This window comes from Abrus precatorius, unplaced genomic scaffold (genome assembly GCF_003935025.1).
Source record: "Abrus precatorius isolate BTA unplaced genomic scaffold, Abrus_2018 Scaffold2, whole genome shotgun sequence".
Classification (NCBI taxonomy): Eukaryota; Viridiplantae; Streptophyta; class Magnoliopsida; order Fabales; family Fabaceae; genus Abrus; species Abrus precatorius.
Window position 1 is genome coordinate 7,664,169 of NW_020874362.1, and position 23,927 is coordinate 7,688,095.

Sequence of the window (23,927 nt, forward strand, 5' to 3'; positions counted from 1 at the left end):
CGGCATTGTGACATTGCAACGGTGACATGATTTAAAACATGAGATTTTCGATTTAAAAATCCTTATTATATGCCCTTTGAATTAGTGGATAACGACGACTGGAACAATTTACAACATAAAGTATAATCGGGAGCTACTTCAACTCTATTTTCTTTTGAAACTTTTGTGCTTTTTAATGTAAATACTAATATAGCATACAATTAAGCATGGTAGAAATTACTTCTTTATTTTTGAAAAATAAAATTATTGAAATTGTTATTTTACTCAAATTTATACTTAATTTCATTATATCAAGTTGCATGTATTCTATTATTCTTATATTTGACTATAGTTAAATTCCTCCATACACCAATGGTGGATTTTGAACAAAAGTTTTGGAGGTGACAAAAGAAAAATTACATAAAAGTAGCTAAACTCAAAATAACATTTATTTATTTATATGAGAAAAAATGTATATAGAGATTAGAGAAGAAAAAAAAAATGGATAACGATGTATTTATTTAGTTAAAGAATCAATGAAGAAAAAGAGAAAACAATACTTGTAGAAAAATAATTTCAATATATTCTTTATTTTTAATCCAAATTTTAATTTTTTTACTATATTTTCATTTTAATCGTATGAAACAAACAAAGAATAAAAATATTTGAAAAAATTTAATTTGATGCAATGACGTCATATGACCCTTTAACTAACCTTACGTAATTAGATAAGCTGTATATATTATACATGTCAATAACTTCCATTCTTATCTCTACTACGTACTCAAATTACTGTGAATCGATGTTACGAGAGTAAGTTTCACAATTGGATAGTAGAAATGGCACGACGAAAACATTTTAAAAATTAAGTAGAGTTGCCAATAAAGTTTATTAAATTTAAAAAAACATAATCTTTAAAATTAAAAATAGTTAAAGAATATGTAAGAAGGTATTAATATCTTATAATATATTTATAAATAACTCTTACTTTTAATTAATTGTATAAATTTAGTTTAATTTTGAAAATATTTATTTAATCCTTAAACAATAATTGCTGCTATTTTAGTTTTAAAGAAAAAATATTTGTTTATTAAAATATTAATTTATATTTTAGGAATGAGAAAAATTATTTTTAAAAATTATTTTGACTTGACGAGTTTAGTTCATGCTTCTACATATCTTTAAATGCAATGAGAAACTCAAGTCACGTAATTCTACCGTAAAAATTTTGAAGTTACTTTATTAATATAAATTTATAAGATTTTAAATAAAATATTTTAAAAGAAATTGTTTCAAGATTAATTATACTTCTTTTTTAAAAAATAATTTATATTTTTTAGAATACAAGACAACGCAGCTATACATGTTATTCCACAACAAACTATATGAAAGGATAAAAAAAATCACACATCCATATTATAAGTCATTTTAAAAGAGTGTGATAATTAAAATAAAATAGTTTAATTTGTATAAAAATATTATTTTTAGTATATATTTTAATTCAAAATTCAATGTTAAAAATTTAAGACAACGATAAGTTATACATAAATCTCTCATAACTTATTTATCAACTGAAGTCAATATGAATTACACATATGTGTCACAAAATTTTATATAATAAAATAGAGAAGTATATTTAAATAATGAAATGTTTAGATATTTAATTTATTAAAGTTGGAAAAAATTTAGTATGAAATTAATTGTATCTAATAAAGGGAGGGGTATTTAAAGAAAACAAACTAAAAATATAGTTGAATTGATTGGTACAAATATATATTTAATTAAAGAAAATTAAAATTTTCTTTTAATAAATTTGTATTGCATAAAATCTAAGATAATATTGGTATACAAAGGTCTCAACGGTTTAGAACATACAAAGATAAAGATCCTATACAATGATGTTACAAATTGTTGCCTTAATTAAGTCAATAAATTAATTGCTTAATTATTTATTATATGAAGAAAAAAGTGTTTAAAACAAGACATTTAGAATAATCAGTGAAATAGTTATCCAATTAATTTAAGATGAATTATAAATTATTGTATTAAAAAAAATTATTTATTTATTTTAAGTTAATTGATAAAAATATTTGAAGGTGAAATATTTAATTGATTTAAAAATAAAATATTTTTAACTTAGAAGTTTATATCACATAAAACTAATGGTAGTGTAAGTACACATTAACTTCGACAACTAATAACGTATAAAGGTAGAGACGTTATCGCTGTTTCAATTAAGTAAATTAATTTTAATTTCATAATTAATAAATTACTTCAGATGATAAAATATAATATGTTTTGATTAATTGATAAAAAAATATACTTTATTGATTATATAATTAGATGGAAATAAATATTGTTTCACTTTTAGAATATATTTTTAGATTATTTAATAGTTTAAAAGTGAAAAATTCTCAAATGATAAGAAGAACTTTTAATTAAATAAAATAAATGTATAATTTATTAACTTAGGAGTTAGATCTCATTTTTAAATATATTGACAACATCCATGACATAAGATAACGTATGTATACATATGTCTTAACAATTAATAACGCATAAAAGTAAGTTACTACACAATAGCATTATTAATTATTGCATGAAATAATTTTAATAATTTATAAGGGAAATATAAAAAAATAAAATAAAATAAACATATATATATATATATATATATATTGATAAAATAATTAATTGATTAATTAAAGATGAAATATAAGTCCAAAATAAATAGATAAATAAATAAATTGATTAGTAATTAGTATAATAAACATTTAAAAGGATATATTATAATTATTTCAAAAATATATTTAATGGATTAATTTGAAAATAAGAGTTCACTTGTTGAGAATATTGTAGGAAATCTAAGGTAAGCATGCACACATAGATCTCAATTATTTATTGTATAAATTTTATTTATTACCTCATTATTTTTTTTAAAAAAAGGACATAACTCTGATAAAATAAAATTGATAGATAATACAAATTTTTTTTATCAAACAACGTTTATACAAAAAAAAATGATAATTTAAACTTAAAACTTTGTTTAAATGATACTAAATCTTGGATCAACCTCTGCTAGTGATCCAAAATCCTTTTCAATGAAATTTACATCTGTGTTATTATTTTATTTTAATTCTTTTATTATTTATTATTGTTTTATTAAACTATGAGATAGAAATAACCAAAGATAGTTGAACAAAAATATTTTAATCAAACATGACACTTTCCTTTTATTGATTCATTAATTGAATATATTTTTGGACTTTTAACTAGCCTGGTTTAATACAACTTGCTTTGAGTCTTATGATTTTTATTTTTTTTGTTAGCTAGCCAAAACAACTTCGAATTCTAAAAAGTTGATAAACAAAAACAAAATAAGAAAGACATGACATAAAGTAAAATTCTAAAAGTCTCAGAAAGAGTCTGTGGGATGAACAAAAGGAAAGAACATAATAAAAAGGTGATAGTTGCCGATTGGGTTTTTGTTGAACGTCTAGCAAAGTAGGAGCAATATATAGAAATGAAAGAAAGATGTGCTTTGGGAGGAGATGTGTGAGTTGAATCATCAGAACTCCATAGCCAAACTTGATTAATAAAGGCCATGGTTTTACTCACAGTGAGGTTCATTGGAGTAAAGTGACGATTACTATTTTGAACCTTTTTTTTTATTTTGTTACCATTTCTCTTGTTATTATTTTTTATGTGCACTAAGTACCTTAGGCATTGTATTTTACATTATGGGATCTTGGTATTTTGTGTTTGACGTGCATTTTGTTTTCATGTTCTCAGTTTGATTCTTTCTTCTAAATTTTTCTTTGTTTTGTTTTCTCCACTTAAACTTTTCTCCTTTTTTGTTGTTGGTTGTTGTTGATTTTACCCTTCTCCTTTTAAAAATTTGTTCTTTTATTTTTTTCTGTTCTATTTTTCAGTTTTCTCTAGTGCTCTCCTTTTCTTCTCTGTTTTTTTGTTTTTTATTCCCCACACCCTTTCTTTGTTACTCTCTTTTGTTTCTTTTCCTTCTTTCCGTTGCTTCCTCCCCTCCGTTGCTCTTTTTTTTATGTATCTTATGTTTATATTTTTTATCTCATTCACTCTTTTTCTCAAGCTATTCTTATTTCTCACAACTTCACTTTTGATTGGATTTTTGTAGGAAGCAATTTTTGCAGGCGGTGGGAGCATATTGTTGCTCCTTTTTTACGGATCTTCCTTTCTTCTTCCCTTTTTTTAGTTTTTGCATTATTTAATTAAAATAAAAAAATGTGGATTCCCGATAACTAATTCGGATCAGATAGAACAAATATTTCAACTAAGTACACACTTATGCACACACATAATTACCTAAGTTTCTATTGTGATAATCAAATCCAAAATCTAAGTTTTGAGTATGTTTATTTCAAAATCATTAAAGAGTGGAGTTTAAATGATTTATAAGTTGCTTAATATATTTATTCCCTTTATAAGGATACAGCAAGCATAAGCAATTTTTTACAAAAACAATAAAATTGTATTTGTAATGATGTATTCAATATTATTTTGGCGACGTTCGGAAGAGGTCACAAAAAAATTTATAAAACTAGTTCTCATAAATTTTTTAAAGTTTATTTTAATAAATCGGTCAATATTATTTATTAGAATGAGCTCTTTTATTTTAATTTAAAAAAATTATAGTTAAATTTTAAAATAAAGTTTTAAATTAATTAAGTTGGTTATTCAAATTCTCCTTTAATCAACTTAATATAAATCATAATACAAGGAAAGCACAACTATTGGTCTATTTCTTCAGTATTTGCAAGAATTGGAAGCTTTCGGCGACACAGGGAAGGAATTGTTGGACTTATATGAAGACGAAGAGGGACTCGCATTCTCTCTCCATCTCCCCACAATGCATATGCTTCTTCCCCATGAACAGCATCGTCACCAATCTCAAGGTCCTCTTCTTGCATCCTAAGATCCATAATGCGGCTTATAAGAATACAAATGAGGCTAGTAACAATGACATTCCAAATAGTAACAAAAGTTGCTCCTAGTAATTGGTACCATATTTGCTTGAAGCCTTGATCCACTTTTCCCTCTAAAAAGCTATATAATAAGCCTGGTCCATAATGCATGGTTGGATACATTTTCTTCAAAAGTTTAGGTTTGGCAAATACACCAGAAAGGAGACCCCCAAGAAGACCAGCCACAGCATGAGTGTGAAAAACTCCTAATGTATCATCAACCCTTTGAAAGAACGCAGATCTTCTGTGCAACACCATCATTGTGTACCATGGAATGGAACCAGATAAAGCTCCCATCAATACAGCAGCCCATGACTCCACCAACCCTTTTTACATACATAAATATATAAAAGGTTAAAAAATGATTAGATTTTTACCCTAAGTTTTTATATTTATTTTTCATTTCATTTTTTTTTTCTATCAAATCATATCATATCATATCATTTTTATTCTTACTTTCTTCTAGTTTCTTATCTCTTTCTCTTCATCGCTCATTCAACACGCATTTAATAAGTGTCAAAGAATTATATATATTCCAAGATTAATTTGCCAAATCTAAGAGACATGTCTCAATTGAAATAATGTGAATTTCATTCTTCATATGATAAGTGTCATTTATTATTCAATATTTTTTTTCTCAAAAGTAAATATTGTATTATTTATTTGATACAAGGATGGATTCTGGGAGGAACAAACACGAGTTGCGACTCCTCTTTCGATTTTCTTTCAAAGAATTATACATGTAAGTGTAATATCTAATTTTCTAAAAAAAATTAACATTAATTTTTAAGGTTAATTTTAAACATTTAAAATTGATAAAATATTGTTATAACTATTTAAAATGAATCTTAAAGATTAATTTAATAAAATGAATTATTTATAATTTAAACATATAATTTGATGAGTTTTAAATTTAAATTATTATAAATGGGTGGTATGTGAGGTTTACCTGCACCTGGTGTGATGCAAACGAGGCCAGTGATCATTCCCTGGACGGCCCCTATGACTGAGCTCTTCTGATAAACAATCATGTCTAGTGTAAGCCAAACAAGTAGGCTTGTGGAAGTGCATAGGTGGGTATTAAATATGGCTAAGGATGCGATCTCACCCACTTGGAACGGTGCTCCACCGTTAAACCCTGTCCAACCCATCCACAGAAACCCTGCACCTCCAAGCATGTGAATTATGTTATTTGGTGCAAAGTTTTGCCTGTCTTGTGAAATTCTTGGACCAACCTGCCATTTTCCCACATATGTTAGATCTTTCACACCCACTCTTCAAGTATTACTCCTGTAACAGTTTAAGTGTTTCTCCTAACATTATCAAGACGTCATGCAATTAGTTTAAACATGATTTGAAATAAAAGTTGCAAATTTTGTTCTATTTAACCAACGCGATACCCGTAAACCTCCCCTACCCCAGAAATAACCATTGTGTTTTTGTTTTTTCAATTTTAATAATAATTCCTTTTAAGAGTTAAAGAATTAACAAATATAAATTTTTTTATTAAAAATTATAGTAGAACTATATTGATAGACTTAAATTTTACTTTTTAATAATAAAAATAATTTTTAATTTCTTTATTATATATTATTTTTAGAGATTAAATTATACTTTTTGTCCTCTATGACTAAGTTTTGACTCTTTCTTCTAATTTTTTTATTCAATTTAGTCATGTAGGTTTAATTTGTGTTTTACGTTAGTGTTTGAGTTTTTGCAATTCAATTTAGTCTTCTAAATTATTTATTTGTTCTAATTTTTTTCTAACTTTATTTCAACTTTCAATTTTTATTAATTCGGTGTTTGATATGGATATGAGTTGATAATAAAATTAATTAACAATAAAAATCATAAACAAAAGAGATTTGATCGATGATAATGTTTTGACAGTGATTGTTAAGTATTTCTAATGAAAAAATTAGCAGAAATGAATAGTAAGTTAGAAATGATTTTGTAGACAATTAAATAAGTTTCTAGTGGTGATTTAAAAAATTTGAACGGTAATTTAACAGTTTTGAATTACCCAATAAGCAGCTGTGAAACCTGCAACGCCAGAAGATAGATGAATAACAAATCCACCGGCATAATCAATTATTTTTGTTTCAAGAAACCCATCGCCCCATATGGTGAAGGCACCAATGGTGTAGGACAGCGTAAGCCACATAGGAACAAACACCATCCACGCATAAAAGTTCATTCTCCCAAGCAAAGACCCAGCAAGTAACACTACGGTAATTGCGGCAAAAGCAAATTGATAGAACACAAAGTCAACCATTGGAAATAAACCCATCGTTGACTTTTCAAGTAGAAACCCGTCATCAAGAGCAAGGTTGGGCTTTCCCACAAAGGGCACAAGCTTATTGCCGAATGCCATGCGATGGGCCCACGAAACCCAACAAACGAGGACCGAAGCAAAGGCATATAGGGCCATGAAAGCAGAGTTCACGGCCCATTTTCTCTTAACCATGCTGCCGTAGAGGATCACAAGCCCAGGAACACTCTGAAGCCCCACCAACGTTGCCGCGGTTAGTTGCCACGCGTTGTCTGCTTTGTTGTTCCACTCCGGTGATGCATCGCTCGGCTTAAGCGACGATGGAAAAGGAAAAGCGTTCTCAAAAGAACCATAACCCATAGCTATAGCGAAAATCACTATCGAGTTTTGCAAATTTTCTGGGTGATGGAGATGAGTTTGGAATATAAAGGGTGATAAATTTTGGACACATTTTTGAAGGGGTCTTTGGAATAATCACCAACTTGAGGTTTCTTGTAGCGGTGACTCGTGCATTCTTCGCTGTCAATATGTTGTGCTGATGACGCAATAAGATTCAATTGAAAATTCCATCATAAAGGGTCTAAACTCGAGAATCTTAACCCACTACTTGAGCTTGAGTCAAGTTTAGTTTTGTAATTTGCAGTTGTGAAGGGCTATTCGTGAATGACGTAGGAGCTTAGTTCTAATCGCTTCCATGCTCAAATTTTAACGAGGTTTCAAGAGAGGTTTAACAAATAAAGAATAGACGATGACGTTATGTACTTAAAGCAAGTTAATGTCTCTATTAAATTTTCGGCTAAAAGTATTGAAGAGCTCATAAATAAGTACCCGGTTTCACGTTCACTTCAAACTTACCACTCATCCGAAACAAATTGAAAATAGGTTAAAAAATCTATAAAATGAGAAAATAGTACGAAAGGAAGTAAATGAAACGACTAAAATAATAATGTAGCATGATTTCACCAACTCTGCTTTCTATTTTCTCCTTTTCGATGATTGTTTAAGTATTTATTTAATAATTTTTAAATAAGAATTTATGTTATATTTTATTAAATTTTTTTATCATTTTGAAAATAAAAAATAATAATAAATGTTATATTCTATATTAAAAATTACCATTACTATATTTAATTTGAGTAAACTCTTAGAAAAAAAATTATAAGAGAAAAATTAGTAAAAATAATAAATTTCTTTCATATAAATTAAAAACAATTTATGCTGTCTTTTTTTTTTGAGAAATTATGGGAAACTCTCTCATTTAATTTTTTTAAAATTTGAGGAGATTAGTTATTTTTAATTTCAAAAAAAATATTTTTTATGTAAATTTTGTTCACTTATACATTCTTTTAGAAATTTATCTAAATTAGGCCTTAGACTTCGTCTTAAAGGATGAAATTAAAGAAATTATACTTTAAATGATAGTAAAAATATTATTAAAGAAGTTATTAGCTAAAGAGATATTAATAAATCTCCTTAAAAAACGAAATAGTGTCAACAATAATTTGTGATTTGTATAAATTTTTAGCGCTAATAAAAGACTAATGTGCATTGGAATACTAATTAATTTCCGAATATAATTGAAATATTTTCAATATACATACATGCACAGAAGATTGTCTGTTTGCTCTAGTTCAGGAGTATATCTATACATTAACAGCCAACACCCAATGTCCTATTACTTTTAGTTTTATTTGGAGCCAATAAATGATTTAGGATCAGTCTGTCAATGACGAAAAATATTTTAAGTACTGATTTTAATAATTAGATTAAAAATTATTAATGAAATTTTAATTTCCATATTTATTGTAATTATTAAATCTTAGACATGTAAAATATATTTTCAGAGAACAATAAAATATAATTTGAATAAATAATTTGGTTTTAAAAAGTTATATATCACTAAAAGATTTATTTTAATGTCTTTCAATCTTTTACAAAGTATTTTTTTAGATAAATTGACAAATATATCTTTAAATATGATGGCAATAGGGTATTATAAAAAAATTCAATATTGTTTTTAAAATAACAAATAATTTGAGATAAATCAAAAAATGTTACGACACTGTTAAAAATGAAAAAAAAAAAGGTTAAAAAAATAACAATACACGCACTCTATAGAAATTACAATTCAATATATATCATAAACCCAATTTTCAATTAAAAAAATCAATACTCGTTGCTTTCTTAATCAGAGGGAATTAACTTATTTACATAATTCTTCTCCAAAAATAAGCTTGATAGATAAGCTATCATTAGATAAACAACAATTTGGAACTTTAAACACTCTTTGCATAGATACAGATTTATGATAACTATCAGAAGGATTACAAGTTTCAGATGACCGAAAAAACTGAAGGAATTAGGGCACTGCATATATGAGTTATGCAGAGCAATATTGGATGCAGTATATTCGCATCACGTATACCATATTTACACTTGTAGAAACGCCCTAATGTGAAAGCATTGTCCACTTGTCTTGATCATAAATTTCACAGAAAATCGAGACGTTGAGTGTCTGCATCTGCAACCAGGGAAAAGGCTGTGGATATCATGGGCTACTATTAATTGTTCCCATAAATACCATATCAACCAAACCACAAAGTATGTTGAAGCATGGCGTGTATAAAACAAGTGTTCCCAATTGTAACAGAGATACTGCCTTGCCATATTGAGCAAACATCAAAGAGGCTTTAAGCAATGGAATTGCTTTTCCTCCACTTCAAGTCAACCCCACCCTACAAAATACTCCCTTTTATTTTCTGAAGCCCTCAATTGAAAAGAAAATGTTGTAGAGTGAGGAGCGAAATGGTTTTGACAGTTCTAAGACACAGTTTCATGGCTATTAATGTCGCAGGCTGTCTATTCGAGAGGGAGATTCCCTCATTTAATGTGGTGCTCTTTCTGGTTCCTCTAATACAACCAGTATCGCCATCATGCCCAACATCTTTGTTGCCTCTATGCCCACTCTTCACCTTAACCATAACTGCCCATATCACTTTTCACTATTACGATTCTACCCTTTTTGCACCCCAGTCATCATCATCCAATCCCAAACCAGGTTTGTTTTGACTTCCTTCCATCCATTATAATTGTTTTTCGTACACGACCTTCATAATGGGTCCAGTTAAGTTGACAAGATCTATCTGTAGCAGGATTGGATTTGTATTGTATTAGATATGGAATGCATATGAACTCACGCCTACTCTATGTAACTTTTATATTAAATATTTAAACGCAGTTAAGATGTGCTTCTATTCACGTTTGAACAATTATGAGTTAGCATACCCTAATTATTAAAATTAGATATCATGACCATTTAATAACTTTAATAGAATGAGACTAACTAATCCAACGGTTGATTGGAATACATGATTCAGTCGTTGGATCCGTTAATATTATATTTTATAAAAATTTATTAAAAAGGGTAAGTGTTTGAATTTGAAACTTACTGTTAAAGGATCTTAATTATTATATATTAATATTTATTTTAATATTATTAATTATAATTTTTATGATAAAATTATCTTCATATGCTTTTTAATGCGTTTTCAATGATATATTTAGTGTTTATTTAAATAATTTCACAAAACGAGTCTATGTAGGTCTCAAGGAAAATTCCATGTAAAATAAAAAAATTTCTCCTTTAGCCTATAAACTTCGTTTCAAAGACTATCGAAATCAAGCTATAAAGGATTAGAACTTTTCTAATGTTCTTTTTATGGGTGCGGCAAACATTAGAAGGAGAAAAATTAATATAGAACACTTTATTTTAAATTACATTAAAAAATTATAAAAACTACAAAAAAAATTATTTTGATGAATTCTTATATTTTTAAATTTTTTGATTAATATCTTATCATCATTCATTAACATTTTTTTTTTCATTTAAAAAAAAAACTGACAACTTAACTTAACAAAAGTTAAGCTAGCCGAGACTCAACACTAATACAAGATTGGTAGTAACATATAATTAATTTGGACCAAAATGGGATGAAATTGTTGGTAAAATGAAGAGAAAAACAAAAAGTAGGATGGAGGGAGAGAAGTATGGATTTAAATGCCATGTCCCAGCTTTGTGCTTTGGTAGTCGGGGTTTTAAATGCTGTACTCAGAGACCCTCTTGCGAAATCTTAAATTCCAACCTTCAAAGGAACACACACACACACCCCTCTCTCCTTCTCTTCTCTGCAAATAGCAGCCTCAGGCAAACAGAACAAGGAATGCACAGAGCTGTGCCTGATGCCCAAACATACACATGTATACTATGAACTAGTTATTGTGATATTGGCCTGGTTCACTCAGATACATCCCATGCCACACCCTTGTATCCTAGAGACATTGAAATCATACCAAAACAAAAACATTGAGTGTGGTATCTTGGGTTTGATTGAGCCGTGCCAATATCTCAGTGCTGTTTCATGTTTGCCAGGGTTGCACTGTGCCTAGGAATGTAGTGCACAACCTCAAATGCAAAGGTTTGTTTCTCTTCTTATCTCAGCTTAATGAATTTATTAATTTTTGTACCGAGTCTTAGAGTTGATATTAGTAGTATAAAATTAGTAACTTTTTAAAAAAAATATTTTTAAGGGATATCTAGGATACATGATAAGAATTTATAAATAACAATTTTCCACGAAAGTCACATGTTTTATTATATTGAAAATCGGACAATAATATTAAATATTATAAATTTAAATGAAATCTTATTATTTATTAACTTTTTTATTTCATTACCTTTATATACATGTTAAATTTTTTTTAAAAATGCCATTATAATTTTAATATAATAATGTTATCTTGATTACTATTTTTATTTACTTAATTAATGATAGACGTTTCTTAATTAATTGATTTGTTTATATTTTAAGAGCCGGATATGTTTAAGTGAAAAGGCCTGATGAATAGGTGTGATTGTTACTTCCTGTTAAAGAACTTTTTGTTTGTGTGAAACGAAGCGGAAACTTGAAAGGCTGGTGACGAATTCAGAACTTTTGCTGTTACCCTTTTCATTTTTGTTGTTGAATGGATGCTATTTTACTAGAGAATAAGAAACAAAATGAAATGAAGTTGTAAAAAATATATATCTCCCCTGCAGCTTCGTAACAATAAATGAAATGAAATGCTTTTTTTTTGTTTTATCTATTGAAAAATTCATCAATATTTATATACTTGAATCCTTACAATTTCTTTCATATTTATATTTTTATAAAATAAATTAAAAAATAGAGAAATATGAGTTTTCTTTTTATCATAAGAGATAAATGTAAAAGAGAATTAATTCTAAAAAATCAAATTAATGCATGGTCCTTGTGCGTGAAATGACATGGGTTATTAGAAAAAGGGACCATTTGTTAATTCTTTCCCCTCTTCATGAGTACATAGAAATGCTGAGCTAATTTCTACTATATTTAAATGTCTAAAGAAGTTAGTAATATGTTTATCTTAAAATAAATAAATATTGAGCACGTAAAGATATATTAATATTTCCTTTATCATTTTTATTGAGAAGTATAATAAGTTTTTGCTTAATTTTTTGCCAATAATTTTAAAAAAGTATATTAGATGCAATGATCAACTAAAAAAGTATACACATATGTGAAAAATATTTCAAAAGATATCATAACATTATTTTAATAATTGATATGATTTTTTTATCATATCATATTCATAAATTTTATTATACATAATCTTTCTCTTGTGAATTCAAAAATATTAGAGTTTAAATACAATAAAGTAGATATATTCTATAATCAATTAATTTTATCATAAAATATTGTGTCATAAGTCAATAAATAAAATTTTGTGATTAAAAAATAAATATTGAGATTCTAATTTTATTTTAATTTTCAGCATCTTTATTTATTTTTATCAAATAAATTCTTTAAATTAAATTTATTTTTCTTTAGTCCATAATATTTTATTTATTGATTTATAATGACGTGATACGCTGTAGTGGAATGCTAATTTATCGTAGAATAAGTCCTCGCTCTTGTATTTAAACTCTAACAATATATATTTATTTTGGTAAATAAACTCTAACAATAATTAAATTTATTAAAATAAAAAACATATCTTTATAATTTCAATAAAATTTAATTAATTTAATTTGTTCATTCATTTTTTTTATTTAAATAGTCATTTTGTCACACTTTTAATGCTTAAAAATAAATATATATTTTTTTACTTGAATCACAATAAATATTTTTATTTTTAATAAGAAAATATTTTTCTTAACATAAATATTTAATGTGTATTAGAAAAAAATGTTGATAATATTTGTCGATGTAAAAATTACTTAAACTTAATTTATAGCAAAATCTAAAAAATCATCGTATAAATTATCATATTAAAATAATATATGAAATATCAATTTTAAATAAATTAGTAATTAAAAAATTATATTAATGTATTTTACTTAATAAAACTATTTTTCTATATTAACAATTTATATCTATTTATATACCCATTATTTTTACTTATAAATATGCTTTTATCTTAATCTCTTTTTAAAATATGATCTATATCTTAAATTTAACAATAAAATTTATTGAAATAAATTAAAAGTAATTTACGAGGGTCATAATTTATTTTTATAATTTTTTAAAATTTATTTAAACAAATATTAAATATTCATTTTATCATTTAATAACCAAATTATAGAAATAATAATTTTATTTTACTAAATTTCATTCTATTATATTTTATTCTACTCTATTTACTTTTAAATACGCAAATATAACTTATAACTTATCAAATTAAGATAATTAAGTTGATTTATGTATTCAAGTTCAAACTGAACCAATAAAACATTATATTTTGTTGAAGTATCAATCTTATAATTTTAAAGTATGATAATAGTTTATATTTATTTTCCTATCATTCTCATTTCATATACAAAGGGAAGATATTTACTTGTAAGTTTTAGTTAACTTAATTTAATAGTTTTTTTTCTATAAATATTAAGTTTTATTAATTTAACAATGTGTTTAAGAGTTATTTTTACGCACAATATATTTTGTAAAATATTAACAAATATTAACTATAAGAATTATATACTTGTAGATATTCAATTTATTTAAAATTTAAATCATGAAAATAATATTACATAATTCAATAATTAAAGTAATAAAATTAAACATCTATAAAACTTTATTAAATGAAACAAGTAAAACTTTTATAATAAGTAATTGGCTCCTATATATATATGTTCGTATATTAAATTAGAAAATGTTTTATTTTAAAGTTTGTGAGATAATGAATATAAACTTCACAATTATATGCATATTATTAAGAGTAAACGTCAGTATCACATAAATACTTTTAAAAGTTGTACAACACACACACACACATATCATTAAAATAACTAGTAGTTTGTATTTAATATAGTTTATTCTCACCATAATATAATGTTTTTATTTAAAAAAATATAACAATTAATTAACTTAAATATTTTCTTTAATTTTATTTTTCTTTTGTTAACTAAAATAGAGTTACCCAACTCAATCAACCTAAAATCTTCTTATTAAATTTAATGAATCAAACTAACCCAAACCTATTCATTTTTAATCAAATTAATATGATTTCAATTTATTGAAAATTTTATAAAATCAAATCTTGTCAAACCAATACTTTTTTTATAGATAGGTTCAATTTAGGGGAAAAAAAAAATCACAAAATTCAACTAAACTCTTTTTTTTTCGTCCTTAAACGCAACTAAGCTATAAGCAGCATAGAGGAAGACTACATATTCTTACCCTTTGGGCATATGTATATATGTCTATTCTGTCAAACCATTGTCATTAATGTCGTCGATCGTTTATGGAGGAAAGCATTGAATTTGATAAACTGATCTTTCTTTGTTTCAGACAAAATAATGAAAACTTTGTTATTTGATTGGGCCCAAAAGTACTGCAATTTTGGCTTGGGTCTTGACTCGGATTCCATTCTAACTTCGAAAGCCCGAGTTGCAAGTCCATTAAGTTTATATTTAAAATACATTCATAAATTTATACACATAAATTCAGATATAATTAGTAATGTTAAAATAAATATACATATAATTATCACTATGTTAATGTGATTCCAAAAACGCTGTAAATTGTAATCCCTTCCCTAGCTCCCTACTTCTCCATTCAATGTCACTCGTATTTAGATCAAAAGCAAAACGTCACTCGTTATATTTAGAATTGTAGGAAAAAATTTATAGGCTTTTTGCCATGTAAAAAAAATTAGATTTCCCTTATTATTCTTATGTATTTAAAGTGATACATGAATAGTGTTAAATATATAAATAGATATCGAACTAACAAAATGTTATAAGATAATTGTTATGAAATAGCGCCGTATAATAAACTAAGAATGATAGTTGTAACAATTGCAACCAACAAACAAATATAATAAAAATAATGCAAAACATAACAATTGATAACAATTTATGATTGAGTTAATATGCCCCCGCAAGATGGAGAAGGATTTCATGACTTAAATCTTGGATGTAAAGAACTTGTGTCTTGTGGTAGCGAAAGGCTTTCTTAGTAAGTCTGCAAGCTAATGACGGGATAAAACTTGAACGACTTTGAGTTTATTTTTAGCAGCAAAATTACAAACAAAATGATAATTAATAGCAAGATATTTCATTTGTGAATAAAAATTAGGGTTGGCACATAAATAAGTTGCAACAATTGTGAAGAATACTTTTTGTCGCTTAGAAGATACTAACTCCAAATATTAAAAAAATAGTAATAAAAATAATAAGGTTGTTTAAATAAAAAAATGTAAAACTTTGAAAAATAAGCTTAGACTCTTGAAAATGAAAATTCTATACTATATAGACTTATACCCAACACTTTAAGCATAAGAAAAAAAAAATACAGAAAACTTTTTCTCATACAAAGCCTTAAACATGGAGAAGCGGACCAATATAAATACATAAATAAGAGATTTAGAAAGATGGAGAGTAGAAAAATTTTAAAAGTGGCAAAAATTTTAAGAGAACAAAATTTTAGACAGATTTAAAAAAAAGGAAGAACAAAGAAGAAAAAAAGTATCTTTAGAACAAAATTAACAAAAGTGAAAAAAAGAGACAAAAAAGAAGAAAAAACTAGAGAGAGAGAGAGCTATATTATCTTCTACCTAGCATATTGTCATCTTTGACTCTTTGTGTTGGAGAAGTTCTTCCATCAAGTACGATAAATCTTTGATCATTTTCTTGATTTCTAGGAAAGTTGTATCTTTTCTAGCAATATCTCTCCTCCCCTCCCCCAATGTTATGTAACTTATCTAATAGCGTGTACAAATGATTAATATAATTTACCTGGTAATGTGTGAAGTAATTAATAATAATATTCTATTTTAATTTAGGCTTGATTCAACGACTTGCTGCATGACATAACTTGACTTTTTTGTTTTTTATCTCATTCTTTCAATTAAATATACTTATCATTATTCATTTAGCTTTTCACTCTGCCATTTATAAGCTTTCTTTTTCATATTTCACCGGCGACTTTGCCTTGGTTCGTACTCTTTCTTTTCTTCTAACACACACACGTGTGTATATATATATATATATATATATATATATATATATATATATATATATATATATATATATATATATAAAATTTAAAAAATATTAAATTACATATTTTAATTATTAATAATTTTTATTTGTAAATAAGTTGAATATTAATTACAGGTTAATATATTTTTCTTATTATTTATTTTTTAAAATTAATTATCTTTATAGAAAAATCTTCTTCATTTTAAAAATAAATAAAACATTCTTTCTCGATTTTGTTTTATTCTTTTATTTGTTATTCATGCATATTTTGTTTGGTTATTAGTTTCAATTTTTTTATAAAAATAAATAAACAAGTCAATTTATTATTCTCTTCATCATAATATACTTTTTTCTTTTCTTTTTCTTTATTTGTTAATTGGCATTAAGGTCTTTATTATTGTTTTATTATTATATAAGATTATCATAATTTAATTTAGATTCTTTTTATTTTATTTTATGATTGATAAATTAAATTTATTTTATAATTACATAATAAATAAATCTATGAAAATTATTGTAATGATTTACAATGTCAATGTGTAGCGTCTCTACTATTATGTGTTGTAAATCATCAAAACTTATATGTTAACGTTACCTTAGATCTCAATCAATATATATTTATCAAATTATATTTTAACTTCTTTTAATTAAATGATTATCTTATTTAATTAAGTCAAACATATTTGTTTCTAACTTTAATAAACTAAATAACTAATTACTTAATTATTTAATTTTATTTCTTTATTTTAGTATACTTTTTTATAACATCGATGTGTAATTTACATTATCTTCGATTGTCCAATAAATTATAAAAGATTTATATATATAGTCTATGTTGTCTTAAATTCTTTTCAATATAAATCTTCAAATTCGAATATAAATTTAAATATTTCATTTATAAATAAAAATATTTTTAACAATTTGCAATATAGTTATGTGATATTTATTCACCTTTTGTATAGTTTTTCGTAGGATATGTGTATAGCCATGTTATCTTATATCCTAAACATTATAATCTTATAAAAATAATTTTAATTTCAAAATAATTTTTTTTTTGCTAAATTTAATTTTAATCAATGAACTTCATAATTTTTATAATAGAACTACGTGACTATGAGTTCTTCATTGTACCTAGGGATACGTAAGAGTTGGAGACAAACTCGTCAAGTCAAAGCAATTTTTAAAATATATATTTTTCCTTTCCTAAAGATACCAATTAATATTTCAATAAATAAATTTTTTTCCTTTAAAAATAAAACTAACAACACTTTTTGTTTAGGGTTAAACAAATATTTTTTAAAATTAAAATAAATTTGGACAATAATTTAAATTAACCATTGTTTAAATAGATATTATATGGTGCTAATATCTTTCTTACACGTAAACGACTCCTAAACTTGTTTTTGGTTTCATAGATTAGTTTTCAAAGTTTTCCAATGTTTTCTTTAATAAACTTTGGTGGTGACTCTTTTGATTTTTTTTTAGAAACATTTTATTCCTAAAAGATGTTTTTCTTAATAAGTTTTTGTCATATCATTGCGATCGCCCAATTGTGACACCAATGTTGTTTAAGATAGTTGGTGATTGCTGAATATCAACTTTAAGTTCATGCAAGGCTACTTGTAACCAAAGAAGTTTAGTTGTGGTTAAATCTATGATGCAATATTCAGCCTCTATTGAAGAGTGAGCAATTGTGAATTGTTTCTTGTAGGACCATGAAATGGCATTTGGGCCAAGATAAACTATGTATGCACCAATGGATCCTATCATTTGTGTCTCCACCATAGTCAACATCACAAAAGGCATCGAGAGTAAGACATTTTGTAGGAACTAAGTGAAACTGATGTGATATTTTAGACTTCAGATAACAAAGAACTCGCTTAAGTGCTTGCATATGGACAACAGTAAGAGTCTTCATAGATTGTGAGAGCTTATTAATAACAAAGGCTACATTTGGACGAGTAATAGATAAATAATGTAGTAAGTCAATAATGTTGCAGTAAGAGGAAAGATCACATGTCAGAACATTAGGAACCAAACCAAGCATGTAGTAGACATTGGTGTGCATACATGCATAACATCAATCATGGTAATCTTTGGTAATAACTCACATATATAATGTTATTAAAAGCTCAACACCAAGGAAATGACTTAGGGTTCCAAGGTCTTTAAGAGAAATTCTTGTAGCAAGTGCATTCTTGAAACTGAGAAGAAAATTTCTAGTAAATAGAAGGCCATTGACATAGACTAAGAAATATAAAATAATAATACCTTTCTTGTAGATAAAAAGAGATGGATCAGACCTTGAGTTATAGAAGTGAGTTCATTGTAACATGAATGAGGAGCCTACTTGAGATTGTATAAAGCTTTATGAAGCTTGCAAACATTATTTGAAAAATTTTGATGAATAAAGCAGTAAGTTGAGACATATAGACCTCCTCAATTAATGTATTATTCAAAAAGGCATTGTTGAGATCCATGTGACTAAGAGTTCAATGCTTCGATATAGCAATATACAGTACAAGTTTAATGGTTTAAGACTTAATGATAGGACTAGATGTTTCCTTAAAGTCCTTAAAATCGTTAGCGACCAATCGTACTTATAGCAAGCAATGGAACTATTTGTATTTCTTTTCAATCGAAAAATTCATTTGTTGCCAATGATGTCATAGTGAGGTTGAGGAGGAACAACATATTAAGTGTCATTTTTCATTAAAGTTGTAAATTTATCTGACATAACATGTTTACACTCAATATGGTAAAGGGCCTTAGTATACATTAGATTCCATAGACAGTGGGAGTAAATATTTGGTGACTAAGAATAACTTTTTTGGTTTAGATATGTCGGCCTTCTCATGAGTAATCACAGGGTGAGTCAATTTAACTGAGTTAGGAGTTGTGACTAGAAGAAGTTGAGTTGAAAGTGATGTGTACATTGATGAAAAAGTGAGATGTTATCAGAGATTATAGGTACTGGGGATGTAGGTGAGAATTGGGGGTGTGGTAAGTTTGTGGGAGGATTTGGTGATGGTTAAGTGGTGTGAGTGTAGGTGGTGGTTCATAGGATTGAACATTTGAAAGTGGAAGGATATTAGTTAAAGGGGTAAGGAATAAAGGTGGTGATTGTTCAAAATTTGAAAGAGGCGAGGGTCCTAGAGTATTTGTACAGATAGGTGGGAAAGTAAAAGAGGACAAGAATGAAAAAAATATTTTTTTTTAAAAATCTAAACGTGTGAAAATTTTGTGGATTTTAAAATTATAACAAATGCATGATTCGAATCGTTGTTCCAATTTATTATTTGCATAAGATTTAAGCTAAGGAAAGCATACAAAATCAAAAGTTTTTAATTTTGGGTAGTTGGGTGATTGATGAGACAAGATATTATAAGGAGTGGTCATGTTTAGGCTAGGGGTGTATAGGCGATTAATGAGGTATGCTGAAATTTAAAAGGCATAAGGCCAAAACTAAAATGGAAGGTAAGCATGGTTGATAAGGCAATGAAAAGTTTTAGTCAAGTGACAGTGTTTGCATTCACAAAGGCTAATGCTTAGGTGTGTGTGGTGGGGTTGTTAAGTGGTGATGCCATGTTGTTGGAAAAAAGTGTAAAGTTCTAAAAATTCTCCACCATTGTTACCATAGAAGGTTTTTATTTTTGTGTTGAATTGACTTTTCACCATATTTTTGAATATTGAAAATAGGAGAGAAACATTAAATTTGAATTTCATGGGATAAATCCACACCTTTTGAAAAACGGTCAATAAATATAATATAATAATAAAAATCATCAATTGAATAAATAGGAGCACAACTCCAAACATTTGAGTACACAATTTTTAAAAGACAACTACTAGATATAGTGCACCTAGAAAAAGGTAAGTTGTGACTTTTATTTGAAAGACAATCACGACCTTACTAAAGTTGTCAGTAGAGGGAATGTTGTTAGTCTTGAGAGCACGATGAAAGACATAAGAAGCTGGATGGCCAAAACAATGATGCCAAAATGAATAGAGATGATTGTCATGACAAAAGAAGTTTGAAGGGTGAGTAACCTTAGAGAGAATTTGTATACAATATCTTCATTCAACTCTTGTAGAAGTATATCCTCCATGTGTATGTCTTTCGCCTCAAAATGCCAAGGAAAAAATTAAATAAAGACTTTATTAGTTCGACATAGCTGAGAAACATATCAAATTTTGTGTAACAATGAGAAAATATATAGTATTGTGTAGTTTCAAAGGAGTAGAAGTAGAAATAGTGGTAGAACCAATGTATATAATAGGAAGGTTATTACCATTGACAACTTGTAGACGATCATTTCCTGTATTATCACTCTTGATAGAGAGGTTGTTGAGATCATTAGTAATGTGGTGAAATGCTTTGAAATCAATAAGCCAATCAGAGGAGATAAAGGACTAGATGTAATTAGGTGTGCTGCATTAGCAGATGGTGTGCATGGCTTGTTTGAACAGCCATAGATTTTACAACAACATTTAGTTGAGTGACTTGTCTTGTCATAGTATTAACAAACAAGAGGTACAATAGTTGTGGACGATTTCTTGTTATTGTGAGAAATAGCATTCTCATCTAGTATCATTATGCTGAGCAGTGTTTGTTGTCACAAGCATAGGAGTAGGATGACTCTCCTCACATTATAGATACATTTCATAGTTTACCAACTTGTCATACAGTTTATTGAAAGAAATTAAGGAGTCATGAATATGAATAAAAGCAATAACTTCTCGAAAAGACAATGCCAAACTATTTAAGGCATGAATGACCAAGTCAAGGTCATTAAGAGGATGTCCAATGAAAGCTAATTCATCAGCAATGGACCGAATGGATTGCAGATAGCAAGAAACAAAAGACATGCCCTTATAGATAAAGTTGAGATGTTCCGTATTGGAGAAGACACATTGAAGAGTAAGTCCAGTATCATGGAAAATGTCAATAGAGGACATAACATAACGTGCTTTAGGATCACAAAAATCAAAAAGAGTAAGATAAAGTAGTTTATCTTGGTGAGTCTATAAAGAGAACTTAGAATTAAAGGTTGCAGAATCATGTCAATAGTTCTTTTTTTTTTTTTTTGGAAGAGAGAAGATTTTTTGCCAGTGACATGGCTCACAAGATCACGACGAATGAAAAAAGAATTGATTTGTTTGGGCTAGATAAGATAGTTTGAAGAATTGAGCTTGATGGGAAGTTGAGTGGTAGTATTGAATTCTACTAGTTCCTTTAATTCAAATGCAGAAGTTATGAAATGATAAAAATAAAAAGTTGTTAGACAAAGTCTATTTTTTTAATTATTAATATATATTTGAAGTGATACAAGAATAAAGTATAAATATCCAAATGACAAAATGCTACATGCAAGATAGGATGGTATAATAAGCTAAAAATGATAGCTGTAATAATGATAATTAACAAACAAATAGTAAAAATAATACATAACATAATGATTGATAACAACTCTACGATTGGCTCAATGCCTGTATTATATATATTTTTGAATGAATGAATGTTTCTACTCAATCAAATAAAATCCAATGAGGTGTTAGTTAACAATGAGATGATACAACGTTAATGTAAATTTAGACCACTGTTACAATTTGGGACACTTGCCAATTGATCTCCATACTACTTTTGGTTTCATTGAAGACTGACCAAACATCCACCGAGTTTGTTGTTTCCACTTTCTACTCTTACAAGATTCAATTGCATTGTACTTCGATTCCCACTTAAATTTCTCGTATAATAAACATGTCCTCTCATCCACTTCCTGCACCCAACTATTCTGATTCACCTGTAAATGTTAAGAAATGCAAGACTAGATGCAAGAAGCTTAAAGACACAAGATTGATCATGGAATGTTAATTTTGTGTGTGGAGTCATTTTGTGGAGATCCTACAATAAATATATATTTGAATAAACAATTTAATTAATTCAAAGTATTAATTTGAACATAAAAAATTATAAATTAATTTTATAAGTTCAAATAATTTTTCCATAAAATTTTTCCAAACACACCTTAAGTAGAATATTACAAGTCACCAAATGCTCATCAACAGAAAATCAAACTTTATTTGTAAATTAGTGATTCATTAATCCTTATTGAAGCTACCAAGAAGCTGTCGAGAACGAACCCTGACTTGTAATCGTACAAGTGCGTGCATACACTGCATTGCTATACGCGATTGTCTCCTCACCCACACCCCGCGAACCAATGCTTGCAGCTTCACCAAGCTTTTCAGAGCCCGATATGCTCGTCTCGCCTGTCAAATAACCAATCAACTATATTTCTATCAACATTAACGCCTTTACAGGAATTTTGAAATATTAGCTATATATTTTTTTAACATACTCTTTTAAACATGTTCTTAGTTGTTAATTCAAATTTATTCAAAATTATAAAAATGATGTAAAAAAATGTTAGAAAATGTGATCCTATGACTGGTCATACGAATTTGGTATGATCCGGGGTTGGGATAAGATTACGTACAAGATGTCCCCTGAAATAAGCTTGAATCTTAATTGCGGCGACATCTTCCTGGGTGAAGGTGTTTGGCGAAGTTGTTGGTGTGGGGAAATTGTAGTGTTCCGCGGTGGTTGTTTTATTCCCAAGTATGGCTGCTTCTTCATATTGGTTGGTGGAAATGCTAGAGCGAGGGAGAACTATGTCTTTGTTGGATGATCTGAGGAACTTGGCACGAACAATTCTGAACCATTTGTGGGATACACCCATTTTACTTGTTATCTTTGTTTGGAATGGAAGTGTTTGCATATGGTGTGAATGTGATTGATTTAAATGTGTCTCGTTTTGGTAGGAGGAAGTGGCGTAAAGGAAGGGGAGAGTAATGGGCAACATGTTTGCTCACAATTTCTAGTGTTGTCAGAGTTCTGAAACTCAAAACGTGGTGGGATGATTTCGTTTCTGACTGGTCAGGTACTGTGATTTCAAAGCATTCCTTAGTGCACACCTCAACCAACTCCTCCCAATATAATAAAATAAACTGTTGCTATCACAAATTCTTCTCTCACAGATTCAGGGATCTTAAGAATACTCCACTAATGCTGTTTTATTTCAGGTTTCACTTCTCAACAAGAAAAAAAAAGTAA

At 27.3% G+C, this 23,927-nt stretch overlaps 2 protein-coding genes across 2 annotated transcripts; both read right to left on the reverse strand.

The window, feature by feature from the left end:
- Window positions 1–4,745: 4,745 nt before the first annotated feature.
- LOC113859385 (ammonium transporter 3 member 2-like) lies at window positions 4,746–7,611 on the reverse strand. The gene is made up of 3 exons (XM_027492175.1): window positions 7,003–7,611; window positions 5,929–6,214; window positions 4,746–5,305 (listed from the first exon to the last, which is right to left on the reverse strand). The coding sequence occupies exons 1-3, from the start codon at window positions 7,609–7,611 to the stop codon at window positions 4,746–4,748; spliced, it is 1,455 nt and encodes a 484-aa protein (XP_027347976.1).
- A 15,301-nt stretch (window positions 7,612–22,912) lies between these two features.
- LOC113859386 (protein IQ-DOMAIN 1) lies at window positions 22,913–23,553 on the reverse strand. The gene is made up of 2 exons (XM_027492176.1): window positions 23,311–23,553; window positions 22,913–23,083 (listed from the first exon to the last, which is right to left on the reverse strand). Exons 1-2 carry the CDS (start codon window positions 23,551–23,553, stop codon window positions 22,913–22,915), a joined length of 414 nt encoding a protein of 137 aa, XP_027347977.1.
- Between the last annotated feature and the right edge of the window lie 374 nt (window positions 23,554–23,927).

What these genes read in the sequence shown, in the direction of transcription:
- LOC113859385 (XM_027492175.1), bottom strand. Translation starts at nt 7,611, where the DNA reads ATGGGTTATGGTTCTTTTGAGAACGCTTTTCCTTTTCCATCGTCGCTT. An exon ending in GTTTCACAGCTGCTTATTGG is followed by an intron (nt 6,215 to 7,002) that starts GTAATTCAAAAC and finishes GGAAAATGGCAG; the next exon opens with GTTGGTCCAAGAATTTCACA. An exon ending in TTGCATCACACCAGGTGCAG is followed by an intron (nt 5,306 to 5,928) that starts GTAAACCTCACA and finishes GTATGTAAAAAG; the next exon opens with GGTTGGTGGAGTCATGGGCT.
- LOC113859386 (XM_027492176.1), bottom strand. Translation starts at nt 23,553, where the DNA reads ATGGGTGTATCCCACAAATGGTTCAGAATTGTTCGTGCCAAGTTCCTC. An exon ending in CTTATTTCAGGGGACATCTT is followed by an intron (nt 23,084 to 23,310) that starts GTACGTAATCTT and finishes GTTATTTGACAG; the next exon opens with GCGAGACGAGCATATCGGGC.